Below are 20,653 nucleotides of genomic sequence, written 5' to 3' on the forward strand. Positions count from 1 at the left end.
TTGTGAGTATAATTGCTTCATACTCCATTCCATGTACAATATAATTGAAATACTTTCATTTACTGCTTGAAATAAGCTCTCTCTTCCAAATTTCTCTCTGTCTGCCTCTTTAGAGACTTGCTGAGAATAGGAGTGACCCTAGCAGGCCACCAGAAGAAGATCCTCAGTAACATCCAGTCCATGAGGGTGCAGATGAGTCAGTCCCCCACTACTATGGCATGACTACAGGGGGCGCTGTGCCATGGAACGGGCAGCATTCGTAGGACCATCAACAATGGCAGCCCTCGAATGACCCCCGATCCATCGGAACGCGCCAGAGTCGAGACTATTGTCTTAATCTAATCCACTACCATGGCAACTGGAGACCAGGGTCAGCACTACCACATGGTTTTAAAGCTATATCACTTTTCATGCAATCCACGCCAGGAGTTCAGGGTCCAGACTTGATACTGTTCCTCCATTTCTTCACAAAAGGAAGACAGACATCAGCTGCTGCTGTTACAGACTGCCATTCATGTCATTGTAAACCAAAATAATTCCAACAATCAGACATCAACACAGGGAATCTCTCACAAATCAGACTGTCTGGTAAAACAAGTGGTATTGTACTTCTTTATCATTTGGACTAGAGGATTTTTTAAATGTAAAGACCAGTGTGAGATGTTTAGGATCAACACGTGACCTGTGATTTATACGTTGTCAATGTGTGCAATGAAGATGCCTTGACCTGGCCAGAAATAAGAAGAAGAGGAAGCAATGATCAGTAGGGTTAATTAGTGGGAGAAAAATACAGGGATGTACAGTGGAGCACCATTTTTAACTTTCACTCCATCTTTTGCTTGTTTGAAGAATTTTAAAGATGTATTGTAAATGGACTGGTAAAAAAGAGAGCTAGTTTTATTTTTTGTCTTTGCCATCAGTTTGTTTGTTTTTATCACTATAGCAAGAAGCCGCCCACTTGTATTTTAATGTTAACACTACCTGTGGAGTTCTGGGTGGAAGGCCTTGCCAAAGGACTTCTCACCTAACCCCACCCAGATTCAGAGAATATAAATATGTTTATCTCTTGCAAAATATGATATATCTTTCATAATAAACCTTCATATTGAAGGTGATATGTATGAATATGTATGTACAGAACTCTCTGCTTGCATTTTTGGCAACGACATACTTGTTGACTAGATTGTGATAGACACATGCAATGTGTAGATTCCTACCACGCCCTGATTCTCTTTGGACTGAACTGGAGACACTGGGTTATGGACCCCCAGTTCAAGGTTCACAAGGACAATCTTGACTAGACTTCAACCTGAGGACAGGGCAAAGAATTGGTATTGTAGATCTATATGAAAATTGCTGTAGGAGTTAAATAATTGACAAAATATCCATTTATTGGAGATCATGTTTAATGTGGGTGTACACATGCTGTCTATTGCTGGTGAGCACTTACTTGTACAGATATGTTTTATGTTTTTATGTCCTTTGTTTTGTTGTTGTTTGTGTTGGGAGTCCTCAGCACCATCCAAAAGGGGGGAGGAACCGCCACGCCTTGGCCAGCCCAGATCCACGGTAAATAAAACTGATCGCACAGGGAAAACACTTCTTAGCATCATGTCTGGTAGTTTCATTTCAGACAAGTCCAGTTAGTCTTCCTCATGGGTGTCACAAATATCTTGGGTATGACATGATTTGCTGCAGATTTGAAAGACATCAAGGCACTAGAAATCAGAGTGAATCAGCATCACCTCTCCACACAGTGGGAATGAACATCTGGGCCGAGTTTTGCCAACAGATGCTTAATGCCAGTATGATGAACCCACTGACTTAAAAAGCCCAACCAGCTCACAGTCTCCCTTAGACTGTTATAGTTAAGCTGCTGAGTAAATGCATTATCACTACATGCTAATGCCATATGGATGGACAGTTTGACTGCAAATGCTATGGTGCCAAAGAGGACTGCAAGAATTTGTGATTCTTTCTGACTCTGCTGCAGAAGATTGTCTCTAGAAATGCACACTTTGGTACTATTTGATTGCAAAATGTATTCATTTTCCCAAGGGATACCTGTCTATGAAATTGCAGTGCAGTATGAATATATCTCGAGAATGGTTCTAGATTGTGGAAAAGGATGATTTTCCCCCTTTTAGTCAGGGAAAGTTCTTTTTGATTGCTGTGTGAGTGAGTCAGAGAAGCAACAACTTCAGCACAGCTTGGTGATGGGTGGTGTTGATGTTGCTGATCACTTTATTCTAACCTTTGTATGAATCAGGTTCTGTGAAGTTTTGATGAAATAAGGTAAAAAATAATAAAAACAATAATAAGACACTGCCCTTTAAAGTATGACCTCCAACTGACCTGAATTATTCAGTCGTGATGTTCCTTTGACATGCAGCTAACTGAGCAAAGTCTCAGAGCTCACACACAATTATCATGAGCTGTTGTTCAATCAGTGCTTTGCAGTAGCTGTGACCTCGCTCTATTCCCTTTTGGCTATGTTTGAACAGCCATGAGTGACGACACTTCTAACCACCTTGCATCCAAAATTAGAACTTGATGGCAGGCCCGTTATCAGATTATTAAGTATGCTCAAATTGCCCCCCACCTCCTCCACTTCCCTTTCTCTCTCTATGGCTACTCCCACTGCCTGGCACACCTCCAGCTCGTTCATCCTGAGTGTAACCATGCTGTCCTGGGCCAGGCCAAGCTAGGCCAGGGCTGGTCTGAGAAATGGTTGACTACATGCTCCAGTGGGCCCAGGCAAGGGTGCAAACACCGGCTGGGACCCCCATCTGACAGGCATCTGATCAGCCACGGGGAGGGAGAGTGATGGGACCTTCAAAAACCCAAACACACATAGACACTTGCACAGAGGAAGCCTCAATTATGGTCTTCTGGCGTCTGGTTTCCAGTCTGATGCTTAATAAAGAGAAAGTGGGCAGGGACTCGATACTGTGTGGACATATGTGCTCAGAAGAGGGAGGGAGGACCTTCACAATGCTACATTTCCAAACTCATAAGTCATATTGCAACGCTGCAGTCATGGGATTGTTTACCAAACAGGAAGTTGTTTTAAAGGGTCTTGAAAAGAACTCTGCATGATGAGACAAATTTACCATATTGGATAGATATTCATATCTCTTAAGTTTATAAGAGATGCTGCCATGCATTAGTCTTCACTGCACTCTGGATAGTGTGATGTCATAGGGCTTTCACGATCTTCTGCCTGTACAATTTCTATGCATTAGCTGCCCATCACGTCTTTATGTTATGGGCATGATTGCACTGTTAGTGAAGAGAAAATCATGGAGACCTTACTCTCAGTGATAATCAAAGTGGACATAGTCATAGTGGCAAAATGATGGCGAGTGGAGGGGATCTTATAGTGTCAAACATGGAGCCCCATTCACCTTAAATAGTCTTTAAAAACAGGAAATAATGGCGACATACCATGAACACAAGCTGTGTGATAATTTATGCCAATTTTTTTGTTTTTCTTTTCTTTTAATTTAAAGAATAGCCTAATTAACACATTAAGGATGTAGAGAGGCTAATTAAAAAAAAAAACTGATGTTATTCACACCATCTATCTTGTGAGTCTCTGCATATATAAAGAAAACTCACAAGATAGATTCTTTCTGTTGTCATCTCTGGATGGCGTGATTTACAAAATTCAGATAGTTTGTTTTTGTTAATGCTCCATGTAACCTGGTTTATGTCTTCAGTGTTACAATTTACCCAAAATTGCCTGGTCCATCTTTTAAATGCTCTGTTTCGATCTGTTTTAATTTTTATGACATGAGACTGTGTATACATTTATTAAAAAAGAAAGAGTTAATGATTTCAAATTTTTTCAATGCAGATATCAAGTGAGGGTTTTTTTTCAATATACATGTAAGAGATATAATAAGATAAACTTATCATTTAGGACAGTGGTTCTCAACTGGATGGGCATCAAGACCCACCACCACTTCCTTATGAGAACTCACAACCCAAAGGTTTAAAATTGTCTTGTCATTTAAATTTATTTCCTGAAAATTTTGAAATTTGGATCCTAAATATGATTGAACAAAAAGACAGAACATGTGTACAAAGCCCATCATTACAAAGGGACATGCATGTATACATTTTAATTTACTGCATTTCCTGAGTGGCATGAATATTTAGTAACTTCTTGAGGAATTTCTAATTATCTTTGGAAAATCAACTATTTTTTCATCTGGGAAAAGGGATATAATTAGTTGAAATCTTGAGAAAATGGCCAAGATTACTCATCAACACAGGAAACCCTTAAAAAACAAATGGATGTACTGTGTGTCTATTTTGGGCTTCCGTACATCATAAATTTGTGGCACACCTACGCGACCCACTTGAAACAGTTTCACAACCCACTTTTGGGTCCTGACCCAGCAGTTGAGAACCACTGATATAGGGTACTTTTTAAGACATTGGTTCTTAACTGGTCTAGCCTCAGGCCCACCCGTCTCTCTGATGACAAATTGGGACCCAAATTTTCAAAAATTAATCTACAACACATGCTTAGTTTGTTGAATATGTTGCAGTTTGGAGCATGATGGACCAAAACACATGATATGAAAAATAGAGGGGGCAAATGTGACTATTTTTCACCCTCTTTTTCCTACATTATGTGTACATTTTTGCCAATTTTGAAGAGAGCTTTAGAAATTACCTCATTATCATGGAAAAAGTAGCTTTATTAATTGCAAGAAAATGAGATAAATCAGTTGGAGCACTAACCAAACATTAAATTTAACAAATTTCACAGTAAAACGGTAAAATAAAATCCATGCATGTCCACTAAGGACTTCAGGACTTTTTGCCACCAGTTTTTTTCCAACTCCTATTTGCAACCCACTGAAAACTGCTCTGTGACCCACTTTTGGGTTGCAACCAACCAGTTGGGAACCACTCAGACACAGAACAGTCACAAACACTGGCAGACATGGCCAAAATTGGGAAAATGCCATTTTGCTATGGTTTTAAGTGAGCAAGAAAAAAGCCCTCATTGTAAGCTTGACCAAGCCTCACAATTTTTGGTGAGCAGACGTATCATGTCTTGTCTTAAAAAAACCTACCAGGAATAAGGAATGGATGGTTAAAATAAAGTAATCCAAGGGAATCAGTACCTTTATTTTGTGGTTCAAATGGCAACATTTCTAAGTAGACAATTTTATTTTGTTTTATTTTGGTAATAAAAAAAAACCTAATCAGGTAGCTGGTATGCCTTATAGACAAAATCAATTTCTTCTTCTTTTTCAATTCTTCAAGCCATTGATTTACCAAGTCTTCCTAAGTATAATCACATGCTCCTTGAGATTGGCATAAATCCCTCTCCCTGAACCAATAATTCAATTTGAATGCATTAGTCCTCCATTCAGCTCAGTCTGGTGTGTTTGCTTTTCAACCCAAGAGCTTGTAAATGAGATGATAGAATGTATTCATTATGCAACAGTGTAATTCTTTTTCCCCATTTGCTCTGTTTGTCTTTCTAAATATTTGACTGTAATGACACTCCAGCGTGATAAATGGAGAGGCGGTTAGCCAACCCTCTTTGAAAGCCGTTTCGTGCAGAAGCCATTCATCACACTGATACAAAACATGAGAACAGAGCCTGTTAAATGTTTCATGGCGCTGTAACTGTCGGAGGAGTGACCAACGATCCTTTTAGTTACTGATTTCATGCCTGTCATTTATAGGTTAGAAGAGCGGAAGTCGTGTTCACCTGTAAGAAATGACACACCACAAAACCACACTCATTAAACCGCTCCATTCTGCCTTTTTTCTTCTGTTTCAGGCTATGGACTCCCAAGATCTACCCCCATATAAAACAGCATACACATAAGATACGCACAGACACTGTGAATGCTCAGAAGAACTACTGTTGGCGGCCAGTGAGGAAGCAGACTGGGTGAAATGGGACTAGAAACCTCCTATGGTACACAATGGATGGTGGAGCTGTGCACATGTCATCATTTGTTCATTTGGGTGTGAAAGAGAGTGAATGTATGTATGTACGTTTGTGCAAAGCAGGCACATTTGTGTGTAGAGACATTTTGTGTGCACAGGTACATTGTTGGAGAGAGTGAACTGTTCTTTTTTCTTATTTTGTTCATTTCTGTATAGCTACCACTTGTAAATTGTGACAAGTACGTGTCAAGAGTTTGTAAGCTGTAACTTTCTGAGAACTATTGTACTAAAATGCACTCAATAAACGCCTTGGAAAACAAGTCAATCACTTTCCAGTCCGTGACTCAATGGGCGATAATTCTGTTTTCATTAATGGTGAGTCAAGAAAGCAGAGAGGAAGGGTTATTATCCAGTAACACTACTGTCAGCACTGTGCGTGAGTGTGGCGGCTAATGCTTGGTTTCATAATGGCTAAGGGGAATAAACAGCTTTTTGTCACCGGCGCTCTAGCTGACAGCACATGTTAAAAGCCATCAGCCACTAATAAACGAGCCGTCGCTCGGATCACACGCACTCCCTAAAAAAATGGCTCCCGCAGGAAAATGACAATATTTTGACAAACTAGTGGAAATTATCCTCCCATCTGAACTCTTATCTTAGTGTGTAACACACGTCAACACGCAGACTCACAAACAAGCAGTCATTGTAGTGTCCTAAATTCCACTTACAGGAGACTTTTAGATCACGTCACACTCTGGAAATTGTGTTGCAGTAATGATAGGGTTAGAGAAGGGAGCTGAAAGATACAGGGATTTATCCAACTCCAAGCTTTCCTCCATAGCTGAGTGATAATATCAAGCTTCACTGGCTTTGCAGGGGAAGTGTCAAACTAAAAGAAAGAAAACAAGATTTACCAAACATTTAACTTTCTGTTTTGTTTTTCCAGCATTTTCTGTATTAACTAAAGTGCCTCACTCCTCACTATGAACGTTTGTTCTTTCTAGTACAATGATGTCACTAAAAGTGGTGAAAGTGCAGCTCTTTTCATGCATGTCTTTTGGGCATGGCGATGATGCAAATCTTTAGATTATACAGTAACATAACACAAGGGTAAAAATGAGAATACACACTCTGGTTTCTGGTTGGGAGTTTTAGGTCTTAATCTGGGGAGGAGGGCTTGTAACCACAAAAAAAGTGGTTTTAAAGGCTCCTGAAGTTCTTATGTACAGCAGGTTGAGAGATTGACCTATGGGGAGTTTTAAATAGGTTTTCAACATGTGCCATGTAAGACTTTTAACACTAACATATGAGCTTTGTATTTGGACATTTATTCGTTCTCTTCTTTTGGTCTTCAAACTTCAAACCCCCTTTAGTTTTACAAGGAAAACAAACTCATCCTGCCCAAGCCAGTGACGAGTCTTGACAAGTGTTTTACACTGATTTTCAAATTTCCATGAATAGCATGAATATAGAGAACAATGCAATAGCCAGTTACTGATATAAAAAAAAGACCTCATTCTTCAAGACTTATTTATCTATTTCCTACTGTGAAAACAGTACGTGGTGCCATGGAAGAATTCCACTTTTTATGAGTCCTCAAGGTTATTTTTAAAAGACATAATTTCATCAAGCAAAATAAACACTGGTGTTTATGTGTTCACACACACACACACATCTATGTTTTAAGAAAAAAAAAAAAAACCAATGAACTGATTCACAAAAGGTTTGAACAGCTTTTGCATCTGCTACATGAGAGCTAAACATAGTGTGCAATCCACAAAGATTGAAATGCAGGAAAACTGCACTATCCGAGTTGCACCAGTGTCATTTACATTTAGGCAAATTAAGGAAATTTTCATTATTTGGCACAAAATTTCCCCCTTAAGCGGTTAGAATAATAATATGTAATGTCTTTGGTACCTGCAGAAGCTATGATTTCTCTTTGTCTTGGCACTCAGGTTCCCATCTTTTTTTCTTTCTGTTGAAGTGAGATTTCTTGTCTGGAGTTTGGATGCAAATGGTAAATGGACTTATGCCTTAAACGTCTTGACTACTCTTAACACCACAGGTCACACATTCCCATTCACAACCTCACATTCACACACTGATGGGGAAAGCCGCTATTAAGTGTGACCCTCAGTATTAACTAATGCCATTCATATGAATTTATACATATCCATATACCATTGATGCAGCAGTGGGAGCAAAGTGGGGTTATGTTTCACCCAAAGACACATTAAAATTTGACTCTAGGAATCAGGGATTAAGTTGTGGTCATAAAAGGGTTGGACATGTTCAGCAACAATACTCAGGTAGGCTATGGTGTTTAAATGATGCTCAGTTGGTAGGGGCCCAAAGTGTGCCAAGAAATTATCCCCAACACCATTACACCACCATCAGCCTTAACTGTTAATTCAAGGCAGGATGTATCCATGCTTTCATGTTGTTTACACCAAATTCTGACCCTACCATCTGAATGTTGCAGCTGAAATCGAGACTCATCAGACCAGGCAACAGTTTTTCTAGTCATGTATTGCCCAATTTTGGTGAGCCTATGAGAATTATAGCCTCAGTTTCCTGTTCTTAGCTGACAGGAGTGGCACCCTGTGTGGTCTTCTGCTGCTGTAGCCCATCTGCTTCAAGGTTTGATGTGTTGTGCATTCGGAAATGGTATTCTGCATAACTTGTCTGTTACGAGTGGTTATTCGAGTTACTGTTGCCTTTCTATCATCTCTAACCAGTCTGGCCATTCTCTTTTGACCTCTGACATTTACAAGGCATTTTTTGTCCACATAACTGCCACTCACTGTATATTTTCCTTTTTCTGGACCATTCTCTGTAAACCTTAGAAAAGGTTGTGTGTGAAAATCCCAGTAGATAAGCAGATTCTGAAAAAGTCACTTAAATCCCCTTTCTTCTCTATTCTGACGCTCAGTTTGAACTGCACCAAGTCGTATTGAATGCACTGAGTTTGCTGCCATTTGATTGGGTGATTAGCTATTTGTTTTAACAAACAAGTTACCTTATAAAGTGTCCAATGAGTATATACAAATGTATAAATATCAGTTGGCTCAGCTATAGTAGTTGCATCAACTATTTAAGTTGAGCTCCCAGAAAATGTTGGCTCAACGTAAATCTTTATGTCTACTTAGTGTATAACTTTCATGATTTAAGAAACTCAATATCCTGTGTTGTGTCAACTAGTAAATGTATCAAAGTATACCCAAGACTTCACAATGAGTGCACCCAGCATTAATCAAGTTGGATTTTTTTACAGTGTAAAAGAAGTATATGGTTTCCCAATTTCCAAGTGAGAGCCAGGAGTAGATATAATGGCGATATCAGCATAGAAAGTGAATTTCCACCAGCATAAATGATTGATAATTATTATTTAAAGGACCTGGTATTGGCCCTTGTGGCCCATTTTGTACATGTACACTGTAAAACGTAACATCCATTTTACTCAGAAACACTGAGTTGAATAATTCAGTTTTTTGTAACCTCTTCTAAATACTTATTATAAACAAGTTTCTTTTACTTCTTGGCCATAACAGCTAAAAGGCTCTATTTATTTTAGTTTACTTAGTTTAAACAAATTAAGTAAAAAGGGGGTAAAATGTGTTAAATTAAAAATCCAAAACAGCTATTTCAGCTCTATTTTTATAGGTTGATAGAACTCATTTTAGTTTTAAGTGAACAGTACTCAAAAAAATTAAGTAATTTTGTTATTACTCAAATTATTTTAGTTATGACAAATCTGCAGTTTTCCCAGAATGCCTTTGGGCACTTAAACTTTATGCACTCTGTTTACTGCTGTCAGGCCAGGACACTTTTGAAAAAGAGATTTTTTAATCCCAAAGACGCTTTCTCCTGGTTAAATAAAGGTTAAATAAAATCAATAAATATAACACACCATGAGTGAAGTTGCTGTCTCAATTACATAGGGGGCGATATAAATGTTATTAATGTCTATGAATGTTGGATGACACGCTGACATTAATGATATATTAGCTACGGGTTCAGTGGGTCATCAATAGCCATTGTTACAAATGGTGGCACAAGTTAGTCCACTTTAGGTGAAATGATAACTTAAAAAGCTCAACTAGTTTTGTTTTACAGTGTAAGAAGGAAGACAAACGTTATCTTTGAGACTTTGCATTCTACCACTTAAGTAGTTTTCAAACCATTCAATAGTTTTTGAGGATAACACAATGTTAGACAACATCTCGAACAAAGAAATGAAAAACAAAGGCCTTGGATGAAGACAAGTGAGTCATTGCAATGTTTTATTGTGATACATACTCCCTGTTTACTTGAATCACAACATCAGTGCAAGTCCTATCATTTGCACCAACAGGAATTAAAGTTCAGCATGAAGCTGAAGAATGTCAGATGTGCTGATGGTATCAGTTACCTCAGATTAGCAAAAAAGCTTGTTTTAATGCGTGTAATCTTCCTGGTCAGATGTCATTGAGCTAGTCACAATTTCCTGATATGATTAATTTCCTAGGGGAATAAAATCTTATCAAAACTTCAGAAAATAAATACCAAACTTACATTCACAGGCCCAGTTTAGTTCAGTGTTTCAGTGAATGGTTTTTGAGTTGAAAAGCTTTAGCAATGACCCCTTTGTGTGCTACCTTTCATTTCACATGTTGTTCAGTAGGTGGTTGAAAGTCATCTGGATGCTTTAATTGCACTTGTTGAGCTCCACTAATAGCTAAATGGATCTAATGACCATTGATATAGATGATCTTTATAATATCCTTCCCTTAAGCCTTTATCTTAATTGGACCTGTTTGTCTCTTTGATAAGAGCAATTAGAGAGATAGTGGAAGAACTGTGCCCTCATAACAGACAGCGTGAGGTCACACTAGGTGTGGAAGCTATGTGTATGTGTCAAAGAGAAAAATGGTGTGATACACCAGACTGAGACTGGCAGAAAGCAGAAGCGATGAAGACAAAGATGAGAACAGCATTCTCTTAAAATATGTTTCATCCATAACAGGGTGTTTATCTCTGACAGGGGAAGTCAGCTCTCTTTTTTCACATTAAAGTCATAGGAAGTTTGAAAAGTGACTTCTCAGCAGCAAATCTTTGCCTTAATCAATATTCCCTGAGCAATCACCTGCGAGAAAGGGATTGGTGCACAGCGGGGAACTCCTGCAGAGCGAGGGGGAGAGTTAGAGAAAAAGAAATCCATCCAGCCGTGCAGATCAGAGTGGGAGAGTTGAAAACTTGGAGAGAATACTGAGTGAAGGACAGCGGAGAGAAAGAGTGAACGTACAACTGTGGGACAGAGATGATGACTCAGAGAAGGGTAGCGAGAATGTCCCAACAGGGAGGGAGAGGAATGAAATCATCAAATCCTCGTCCTTGTGTGTTTGCATTTTTTAAAGACAAAAGGCATTAGGCGAAACACAAAAACATAACTGGACTGGTTTTGATTCCCAGTGACTGGATATGTGCCGTGGTAGATTGTCGGAGAACCAAGTCTAATCTCAGTAAGCTATGCATTTTTACAGTGATCTTTAGGGCCCTGGAAAAGCCTACAGCACAAACCGCTCTAAAGAACCTGAGTCTGTACATCCACAAGCTCTGTGGAGACTAATTCCTGAAATGCAATAAATTACAAATAATGCAAGACCACATAAAAATGATTTCCAAATTAAGTACAGAACCTGGAGTCATACTAGATGCACAGCATGTTTTAATGTTTCTGATGATGGTGGTGGAGATTGTCTTCTTATACGTCGATCTATAATCTCCCTCAGGTTGTTTAAATTGACCAGATTTGCATTTGTAATTTCTCTCCAGCCATCTAATGAGGTTTTTCTTTAATTTGTCACGCATCTGTAGTCAAGACAATTTAACAAATAAACCCTAAATCATGAATCCCAAATTAGCCTCAAACTATTCACCATATGACACCCTTTCTGGTTGGAGCTTTAGTCAAGAAAAAAAACTCAACCCCCCAAAAGCAATAAAGTTGAAAGAAAGAGAAGAAAACTTCATAGATTCAAGCTGAGGTTGTAAGGCATTATATTTCCAAGGTAAATATTTAATGTTTCAACCTGCATAATCAGAAATAAAGGTTGCATCAGCATCTAGGATGCATGTTAACAATCTCATAGCAACTTACTGTTTTTCCTCTGGAAGCCCTCCACAATGATATTTTTCATGCCTTTCTCACCCTTACAGATGCTTTTCTAGCAAGCCTCGAACTTGGGTCACTCTCCAGGGCATTTAAAGATCACATCCACACCAGCAACTCTGATGTTGGATGTCTTTTCATCCATGTTTAATAAATCTTTGGATAGTTTTTGCCTCCAACTGCTGATGCTAATCCCCAGTCACTTGGGCAAAACAATATGGCACAGAGACTGTGATGTGGCCCTGTGCATCTCTGCAGAAAGGAAATGCTTTGAATAATGGCATAAATTCAGCCAACACAAAGTAGAGCAAGGAACTTTGTTTTAAATATGCAAATATTCTTAGGGCTTTTTCTCACAGAATTATGATTTTTTCACTTTTTGGTCTCAAAAAGATGGGGGAACAAGTTTTGGCAAAAAAAATGTTTACTGTGTGACACACGTAAAAATCTTTGGGTTTTAATTTCCGTTTAGTTTTTCCTTTGTCTTTATAATCACATCAATATTTCTTAAAGCCCAGGTTCTCCTGAGAAAAAAATGATGTTTAAAGCTTGACTGGTCTCGACAGGGATGTTTTACAAGCTTTCTAAGACTAAAAGTCCAGGTGAGACAGAAGGGTGAAAATATTGCTTAGTGCTCAGAGGGTTAAATTCTTGACCCTATGCTACCAGTGTTGTAGCTTTGCCATCAGCCTTTGGAAGCACTGAAAACTTTAAGTGCATGCTGTACACCTTCACTGGTCACTTTTAGTCTTAAACTTGGAAGTCTTTTTGGTTGAATTTGCACTTAATAACACTAACTGACTCGACAGTAAACCAGCGTTTTCTTTAATACAGGACTATGACTTTATGAGAGGGAAAAGCTGTTTAAAAAGTGATGCCACCACCCATGTCCAGGTCACGTTTCCACAGCAAAACAGCATTAATCCATGAATTCAAGTACATTTTCAATAACATCAGGTCACTTGCAGAGGGTAATGTTGACAGCTATGCTTGCATTTACATTGGCACACCTCTGCATTTTATGTTGGCAAATTGGTCACAGTAGTGTAAGACACTGCCTACTTTTGACATGAAAAAAAAAGCATTAAAAGTGTGTCTCATACATTTTTTTTTGCTGTAAAATGACGCTGATAGGTGCAGCCAATTCATAGACCTGGTACAGTCATTTCGGATTTGAGCTTTGCAAGATGGATCTGCCTGATGACGGACATGGAAGCTGGTCATTTGCTTTGCAAGGTTGCTGCTACTTCTAAGAGTCTTGATTTTTCACGGTTTCAAGTCCACCCTTTAATCTAGGAGCACACTGCACTCTCTGTGTCTGGCTTTCAAAACAATATGATGGCACATGTGGAGCTCTCTGACTCACTCAGCCACGTGTGGTCTGGCTGAACAGGTACTGACCTTCAGCTTCTTGCTGTAGAGGCCAAATTGGGCCATGGTGGAACAACATAGCTAATCCTGCTCAATTCATTCTGCTGTGGCGAAGGAGAATTTGCATTCCACTTGCTCAGTATAATTAAGTTATTGATGGACCTCAGTGGGTCTGGTAAATGTGGAAATACGGCTCTGCTTAATCAAGATGTCAGTTATAAGATTCAGAGTATACCTCTCCTAACAGTAGAGGACATTTTCTGCTTTTGTGTATAGGAAGAGAAATCCAGCACCTGGGTCAAAATGAGATTTTATGTCTCGGAGGAGTTCATCAAATTTAATTACGATACATATAATTACCAAAAGCAATCTTCTGTGTGGTAGGAATAATCATTTCAGAGAGATGTAGCACCTGCAGGGGTAAAGCGTAATTTAGAGACAGGCTGGAGTGACAGGAGGGAGAGAGAGAGGAGGAAAGAGACAGAAATGGGTGACTGCTGTAAATCCGCTGGGAAAAGTCTCCTCATTCTTACTGTAAGAGCTTAGAAAATGGGAGAAAATGTAAACCCACTTAACCAATGTTAGTGTCATTCATCTGTTTAGAATCAAAAGGACTGCAAAAAAAAAAACAAAAAAAAAAAAACAAGAGATAGGCACTTGAGTTAAGTTAATTCTAAAAAAATGGCAGTCTTTTATCTCACTTAAGTTTGACAGGGTGTTAACACATAGTCTACCTACATATATCCAGATGTTTGCCAAGAGTTGGAAGCTAATGCGCTATATGTTAAATTGTTGTGTCTTTGGTATATGAGGTAGAAGCACAGTTTACAGTTTGCTGTATTTTCAGTACTCAGGTATTTGCATGGCCAAATGAACAAAGCATACCCCCATCAATACGTGCATCCTTGCATTCAAAACATTAGGTGAGTATTTTCCTTAAAATCCATTTTTATTGCACTTTGACATTTAAGCAAACACTATATTGCCAAAAGTATCCACTCACCCATCCAAATAATTGAAATCAGGTGTTCCAATCACTTCAATGGCAGGTGTATAAATCAAGCACCTAGGCATGCAGGCTGTTTCTACAAACATTTGAGACAGAATGGGTCGCTCTCAGGATCTCAGTGAATTCCAGTGTGGTACTATGATAGGATGCCACCTGTGCAACATTCCAGTCGTGAAATCACTACAGACCTCCAAACTTCATGTGGCCTTCAGATTAGCTCAAGAACAGTGTGTAGGGAGCTTCATGGAATGGGTTTCCATGGCCGAGCAGCTGCATGCAAGCCATACATCACCAAGTGCAATGCAAAGTGTCAGTGTCAGATGGTGTAAAGCACGCTGCCACTGGACTCTAGAGCAGTGGAGACGCATTTTTTGCAGTGACGAATCTTGCTTCTCCATCTGGCAATCTGATAGATGAGTCTGGGTTTGGTGGTTGCCAGGAGAACGTTACTTGTCTGACTGCATTGTGCCAAGTGTAAAGTCTGGTGGAGGGGGGATTATGGTGTGGGGTTATTTTTCAGGAGCTGGGCTTGGCCCCTTAGTTCCAGTGAAAAGAACTCTGAATGCTTCAGCATACCAAGAGATTTTGGACAGTTCCATGCTCTCACCCAACATGACTGTGCACCAGTGCACAAAGCAAGGTCCATAAAGAGATGGATGAGAGAGTTCGGTGTGGAAGAACTTCACTGGCCTGCACAGAGCCCTGACCTCAACTCGATAGAACACCTTTGGGATGAATTAGAGCAGAGACTGAGAGCCAGGCCCTCTCGTCCAACATCAGTGTGTGACCTCACAAATGCACTACTGGAAGAATAGTCAAAAATTCTCATAAACAGACTCCTAAACCTTGTGGAAAGTCTTCCCAGAAGAGTTGAAGCTGTTCTAGCTGCAAAGGGTGGCCCGACGTCATATTAAACCCTATGGATTAAGAATGGAATGTCAATTAAGTTCATATGCGAGTCAAGGAAGGTGAGCGAATACTTTGGCAATATAGTGTATCTTTGGGTATTGTTGGCAAGACTGTGTGACTGCTGCTGACATGCTCAGGAGAGCAGGGATGGGAAGGGTCAGATGCTTGATACCAGAATGGCAGCTGCACATATACGGCCACCGGGCATCCTGGGCCCGATCCAACTCACTGCATACTGGGTGCCCATTACCTGGTGGGCTGAAGGGGGCAGCTGGGAGGAAACCTGTAGAAATGGGGTATGGGCCTAGTGCAGGCCATCAGGAGGCTAGAGCAGTATAAGATTAAGGCTGACACGGCAACGAACCAAACTGGCATATGATCCCATACCTTACCTGACTTGACTCATCAATAACCCCTAGCTATCGTGAAGCAAGAGTTAACATCAGCATTAAACTACTTTCACAATCAAATTAACACATGTATATTCCCACACTTATATCCTGTCAAAACCCTATCCTGGGTTTGCCTGTCTCAATGATCCTAGGAGCTATGTTGTCAGGGGCTTCATGGCCCTGGTAGGGTCTCCAAAGGCAAACAGGTCCTTGGTGAGGGACCAGAAGAAGTGCGGCTCAAAAACCTCATATGGCAAAGCAGCAGGACGGTCTCCACTCTCCCTCGCCTGGACGTGGGCCACTGGGGCCCTCTCCTGGAGCCAGGCCTGGGAGTGGGGCTCAGCGGCGAGCACCTGGTGGCCAGGCCTGCACCCATGGGGCCCAGCCAGGCACAGCCCCACGACCCAGCGTGGGACCCCCCTCCCATGGACTCACCACCCGTAGGAGGGGCCATAGAGGTCAGGTGCTGTGTGAGCTGGGTGGCAGCCAAAGGCGGGGACCCTGGCGGTCTGATCCTCGGCTGCAGAAGCTGGCTCTAGGGAGATGGAATGTCACCTCTCTGGTGGGGAAGGAGGCTGAGCTTGTGCGTGAGGCTGAGCTGTACCAACTAGATATAGTTGGTCTCACCTCGATGCACAGTTTGGGCTTTGGAACCAATCCTCTTGAGAAGGGTTGGACTCTTTACCACTCTGGAGTTGCCCTTGGTGAGAGCAGGTGTGGGCATATTGATTGCCCCCGGGCTGGCAGCCTGTACATTGGGGTTTACCCCAGTGGACGAGAGGATAGCCTCCCTCTGCCTTCGGGTGGAGGGACGGGTCCTGACTGTTGTTTGTGCGTATGCACCAAATGGCAGTGCAGAGTACCCACCCTTTTTGGAGTCACTGGAGGGAATGCTGGAGAGGGCCCCTTCTGGGGACTCCCTCGTTCTGCTGGGAGACTTCAATGCTCACGTGGACAATGACAGTGAGACCTGGAAGGGGGGGATTGGGAGCAATCGTTCGATGATAGATTTTGTAATTGTATCATCGGACTTGCGGCCACCTGTCCTGGACACTCAGGTAAAGAGAGGGGCGGAGCTGTCAAATGATCACTACCTACTACTTGTGAGTTGGTGGGGGAGGATGCCAGTCAGACCTGGCAGGCCCAAACATATTGTGAGGGTCTGCTGGGAACGTCTGGCGGAGTCCCCTGTCAGAAGGCACTCCAACTCTCACCTCTGGCAGGGCTTCAACCATGTTCTGGGGGAGGTGGGGGACATTGAGCCCGAATGGGCCATGTTCTGTGCCTTTATTGTCGAGGCAACTGATAGGAGCTGTGGCCTTAAGGTGGTCGGTGCCTGTCGTGGCGGTAACCCCCGAACCCGCTGGTGGACACCAGCGGTGAGGGATGCCATCAAGCTGAAGAAGGAGTCTTATAAGGCCTTTTTGGCCTGTGGGAGTCCAGAGGCAGCTGACAGGTACCGGCAAGCCAAGCGGTTTCTGGCTTCAGACGTTGCCAAGGCAAAAACTCAGACGTGGGAGGAGTTTGGAGAGGCCATGGAGAACAACTTTCGTACAGCTTCAAGAAGATTCTGGACCACCATCCGGCGTCTCACGAGAGGGAAGCAGTGCGCTGTCAACACCTTGTATGGTGGAGATGGCGCTGTTGACCTCGACTTGGGACGTTGTGGGTCGGTGGAAGGAATACTTCGAAGACCTCCTCAATCCCATCGACACGCCTTCCAGTGAGGAGGCAGAGTCTGGGGGCTCAGGTGTGGGCTCTTCTATCTCTGGGGCTGAGGTTGCTGAGGTGGTCAAAAAACTCCTCGGTGGCAGGGTCCCAGGGGTGGATGAGATCTGCCCTGAGTTCCTCAAGGCTCTGGATGTCGTAGGGCTGTCTTGGTTGACACACCTCTGCAACGTCACGTGGACATCAGGGACAGTGCCCCTGGACTGGCAGACTGGGGTGGTGGTTCCCCTCTTTAAGAAGGGGGACCGGAGCGTGTCTTCCAATTATAGGGGGGATCACACTTCTCAGCCTCCCTGGAAAGGTCTATTTGGGGGTCCTTGAAAGGAGGGTCCGCCAGATAGTTGAGGAGCAATGTGGTTTTCGTCCTGGCCGTGGAACAGTGGACCAGCTCCACACTCTTGGTAGGGTCCTGGAGGGTGCATGGGAGTTTGCCCAACCAGTCTACATGTGTTGGACCTGGAGAAGCCATTCGACAGTGTCCCTTGGGAAATCGTGTGGAGAGTGCACTGGGAGTATGGAGTGCTGGCCCCCCTGATAAGGGCTTTTCGGTCCCTGTACGACCGATGCCAGAGCTTGGTCCGCATTGCCGGAAGTAAGTCAGACTCATTTCCAGTGATGGTTGGACTCCACCAGTGCTGGCCTTTATCACAGGTTCTCTTCATAACTTTCATGGAAAGAATTTCTAGGCGCAGCCATGGCATTGAGGGGATCCGGTTTGGTGGCTTCAGGATCAGGTCTCTGCTTTTTGCGGATGATGTGGTCCTGTTGGCTTCATCAGGCCGTGACCTACAGCTCTCACTAGAATGGTTCGCAACCGAGTTTGAAGCGGCCGGGATGAGAATCAGCACCTCCAAATCTGAGGCCATGGTCCTCAGTTGGAAATGGGTGGAATTCCCTCTCCAGGTTGGGAATGAGATCCTGCCCCAAGTGGAGGAGTTCAAGTATCTCGGGGGTCTTGTTCACGAGTGAGGGAAGAATGGAGCAGGAGATTGACAGGTGGATCGGTGCGGCGTCAGCAGTGATGTGGTCTCTGCATCGGTCTGATGTGGTGAAGAAAGAGCTGAGTCGAAAGGTGAAGCTCTCGATTTACCGGTCGATCTACACTCCTACCCTCACCTATAGTCATGAACTATGGGTTGTGATGAAAAGAATGAGATCACGGATACAGGCAGCTGAAATGAGTTTCCTCTGTAGGATGGCTGGGCTCTCCCTTAGAGATAGGGTGAGAAGCTCGGCCATCTGGGAGAGACTGGGAGTAGAGCCGCTGCTCCTCCACGTTGAGAGGAGCCAGATGAGGTGGCTCTGGCATCTGGTCCGGATGCCTCCTGGATGTCTCCCTGGTGAGGTGGTCCGGGCATGTCCCACTGGGAGGAGGCCACGGGGAAGACCCAGGACATGCTGCGGGGAGACTATGTCGCTCGACTGGCCTGAGATATGCCTCGGGATCCCCCGGGAAGAGCTGGATGAAGTGGCTGGAGAGAGGGAAGTCTGGGCTTCCCTGATTAGGCTGCTGACCCTGTGACCTGACCTCAGGTAAGCGGGAGAAGACAGATGGTTGGATGGACAGCACATGTAAAATCTAATCAACAAGATAACAGTATTGGCTAGAAAGAGGTGAAATACTTATAGTACCTTATTTAAATGAGGAAAAACTAGAAAAAGACACATTTCACTCCGTAAGAGAATAAATGGCAAGATCTATACTATTACTCAAAGTTGGATCCGTACTTCAGCACACATTCATGCTAACAGCACATGCAAATGACTTCTTTTCAAATAAATCATGCAAAAAAGCAAAGGATTATTGTGTTTTCTAACCTCAAATGCAGCTGTCTGACATCATTACAGTGTATGGGTTTCCCGCCCCATCATAATGACAGACAAAAATGGTGGCAGTGTGAGTATAGTCTAGATCAATATTTGAAAAAAGACAGTGTGTAGTTGGGTAGCCACAGGTAGATGGTGAACAATGGGAGATATAGGAAGAGGTGAGTTATGGCGGCTTGTGGATCACAGCTGTAATTGGTTCTTTCACAGGGTAAGGATAGGTAGGGGTTATGAGCAGGGACATTACCTCTCATCCACACACACACAAGCTCACTGCTCCACAAGCTTCCCCCACCCATCCCAGGAACCCCCCGCAGAGTCTAATCCCACACAGAGCCCCTCGCAGCTCCGCCTGCCTTCGATTGCAGCAAAGAAATCAATGAAATATTTTCCCACCAAAATGAAGAGGAACAATGGATGAGATCCACACGTCAAGGTCTTCCTAATTAGAGAGTTCACACAAAAGGGCTCCTTTGCTTCACGGCTTGCAGAACAGAGGGGAGGGCGGAAGAAGAGAGGGGAGAGAATGGATAGTGAGTGATGAAGGTCATCCACTTCCCACTCGTTGCTCCCCTCTCTCTAATATCAACTTCATAACTCATAACCTTGGCTGCTAAAGCACATCTGATGGGCTGACATCCCTCTATGTTTCTTGCCTTAGCTGTGCACACAGCATGCCATGCTAGAAGCTACAAGCTTTCCCTCTCTTTGTCTCCTTCCCTGATGTGTAAAGAGACATGTCACTGTGTTTTATCACGTCTAACCCTTGAAATGAAAGTGGAAAGCCTGCCATATTCTTTTATTATTGAAGGGCTCTGTGATATCTTTGCTCTGGGTGAATGCAGGAGGTATACTGTGAGGTTCTTGGGTTGTACCTCCATAAATGCCCTTCATTTGACCACCTTTATAGGGATGCAAAAGAGCAGATGAAAACAGACAAAGCTGACCTCTCTCTAATGAGGAGGGCAGGATGTAAGGTATGTAAATTTCCCACCAAGTTTGCCTTCAGCCTTTTGTATCAAGAAGGACACATCTCCTCCATTTCTTGCTGCATGTGCATTCATGACAGCAAAATATTAATCAAAACCTTACTCATCTGCATGATCCGTAAATCGTTTCACATAAAACCACTTTCCGCAACTTCTCAAAGCCCATTCTTACAGCTGAGCATTACACCTATGTGATGCATGTGGGGCAGAATTATGTAAAGCAGTGAAACATTGGTTAATGGCAGTCATTACTGCTCTTAACCAGCAGCTGCCATCGTAACAGATGCTTGTAGCATTGAGAGCTACGTTCTATAGATGCACTTCAGCTTGTATAATGGTATTCATGCTT

General features: G+C 42.5%; 1 protein-coding gene across 2 annotated transcripts in view; it reads left to right on the forward strand.

Annotated features, from left to right (window-relative positions):
* LOC121520296 (ephrin type-B receptor 1-B) overlaps positions 1-6,250 on the forward strand; it is a 233,456-nt gene extending 227,206 nt beyond the window's left edge. For both annotated transcript variants that reach the window (XM_041803668.1, XM_041803669.1), the window contains exons 16-17: positions 114-1,569; positions 5,813-6,250. In XM_041803668.1, coding sequence (XP_041659602.1) covers positions 114-222 — 109 coding nt within the window. In that variant the 3' untranslated portion in view covers positions 223-1,569; positions 5,813-6,250. The remainder of the gene's footprint in view (positions 1-113; positions 1,570-5,812) is intronic.
* The last annotated feature ends 14,403 nt before the right edge of the window (positions 6,251-20,653 follow it).

The sequence above is a fragment of the Cheilinus undulatus genome, linkage group 13 (genome assembly GCF_018320785.1).
Source record: "Cheilinus undulatus linkage group 13, ASM1832078v1, whole genome shotgun sequence".
Classification (NCBI taxonomy): Eukaryota; Metazoa; Chordata; class Actinopteri; order Labriformes; family Labridae; genus Cheilinus; species Cheilinus undulatus.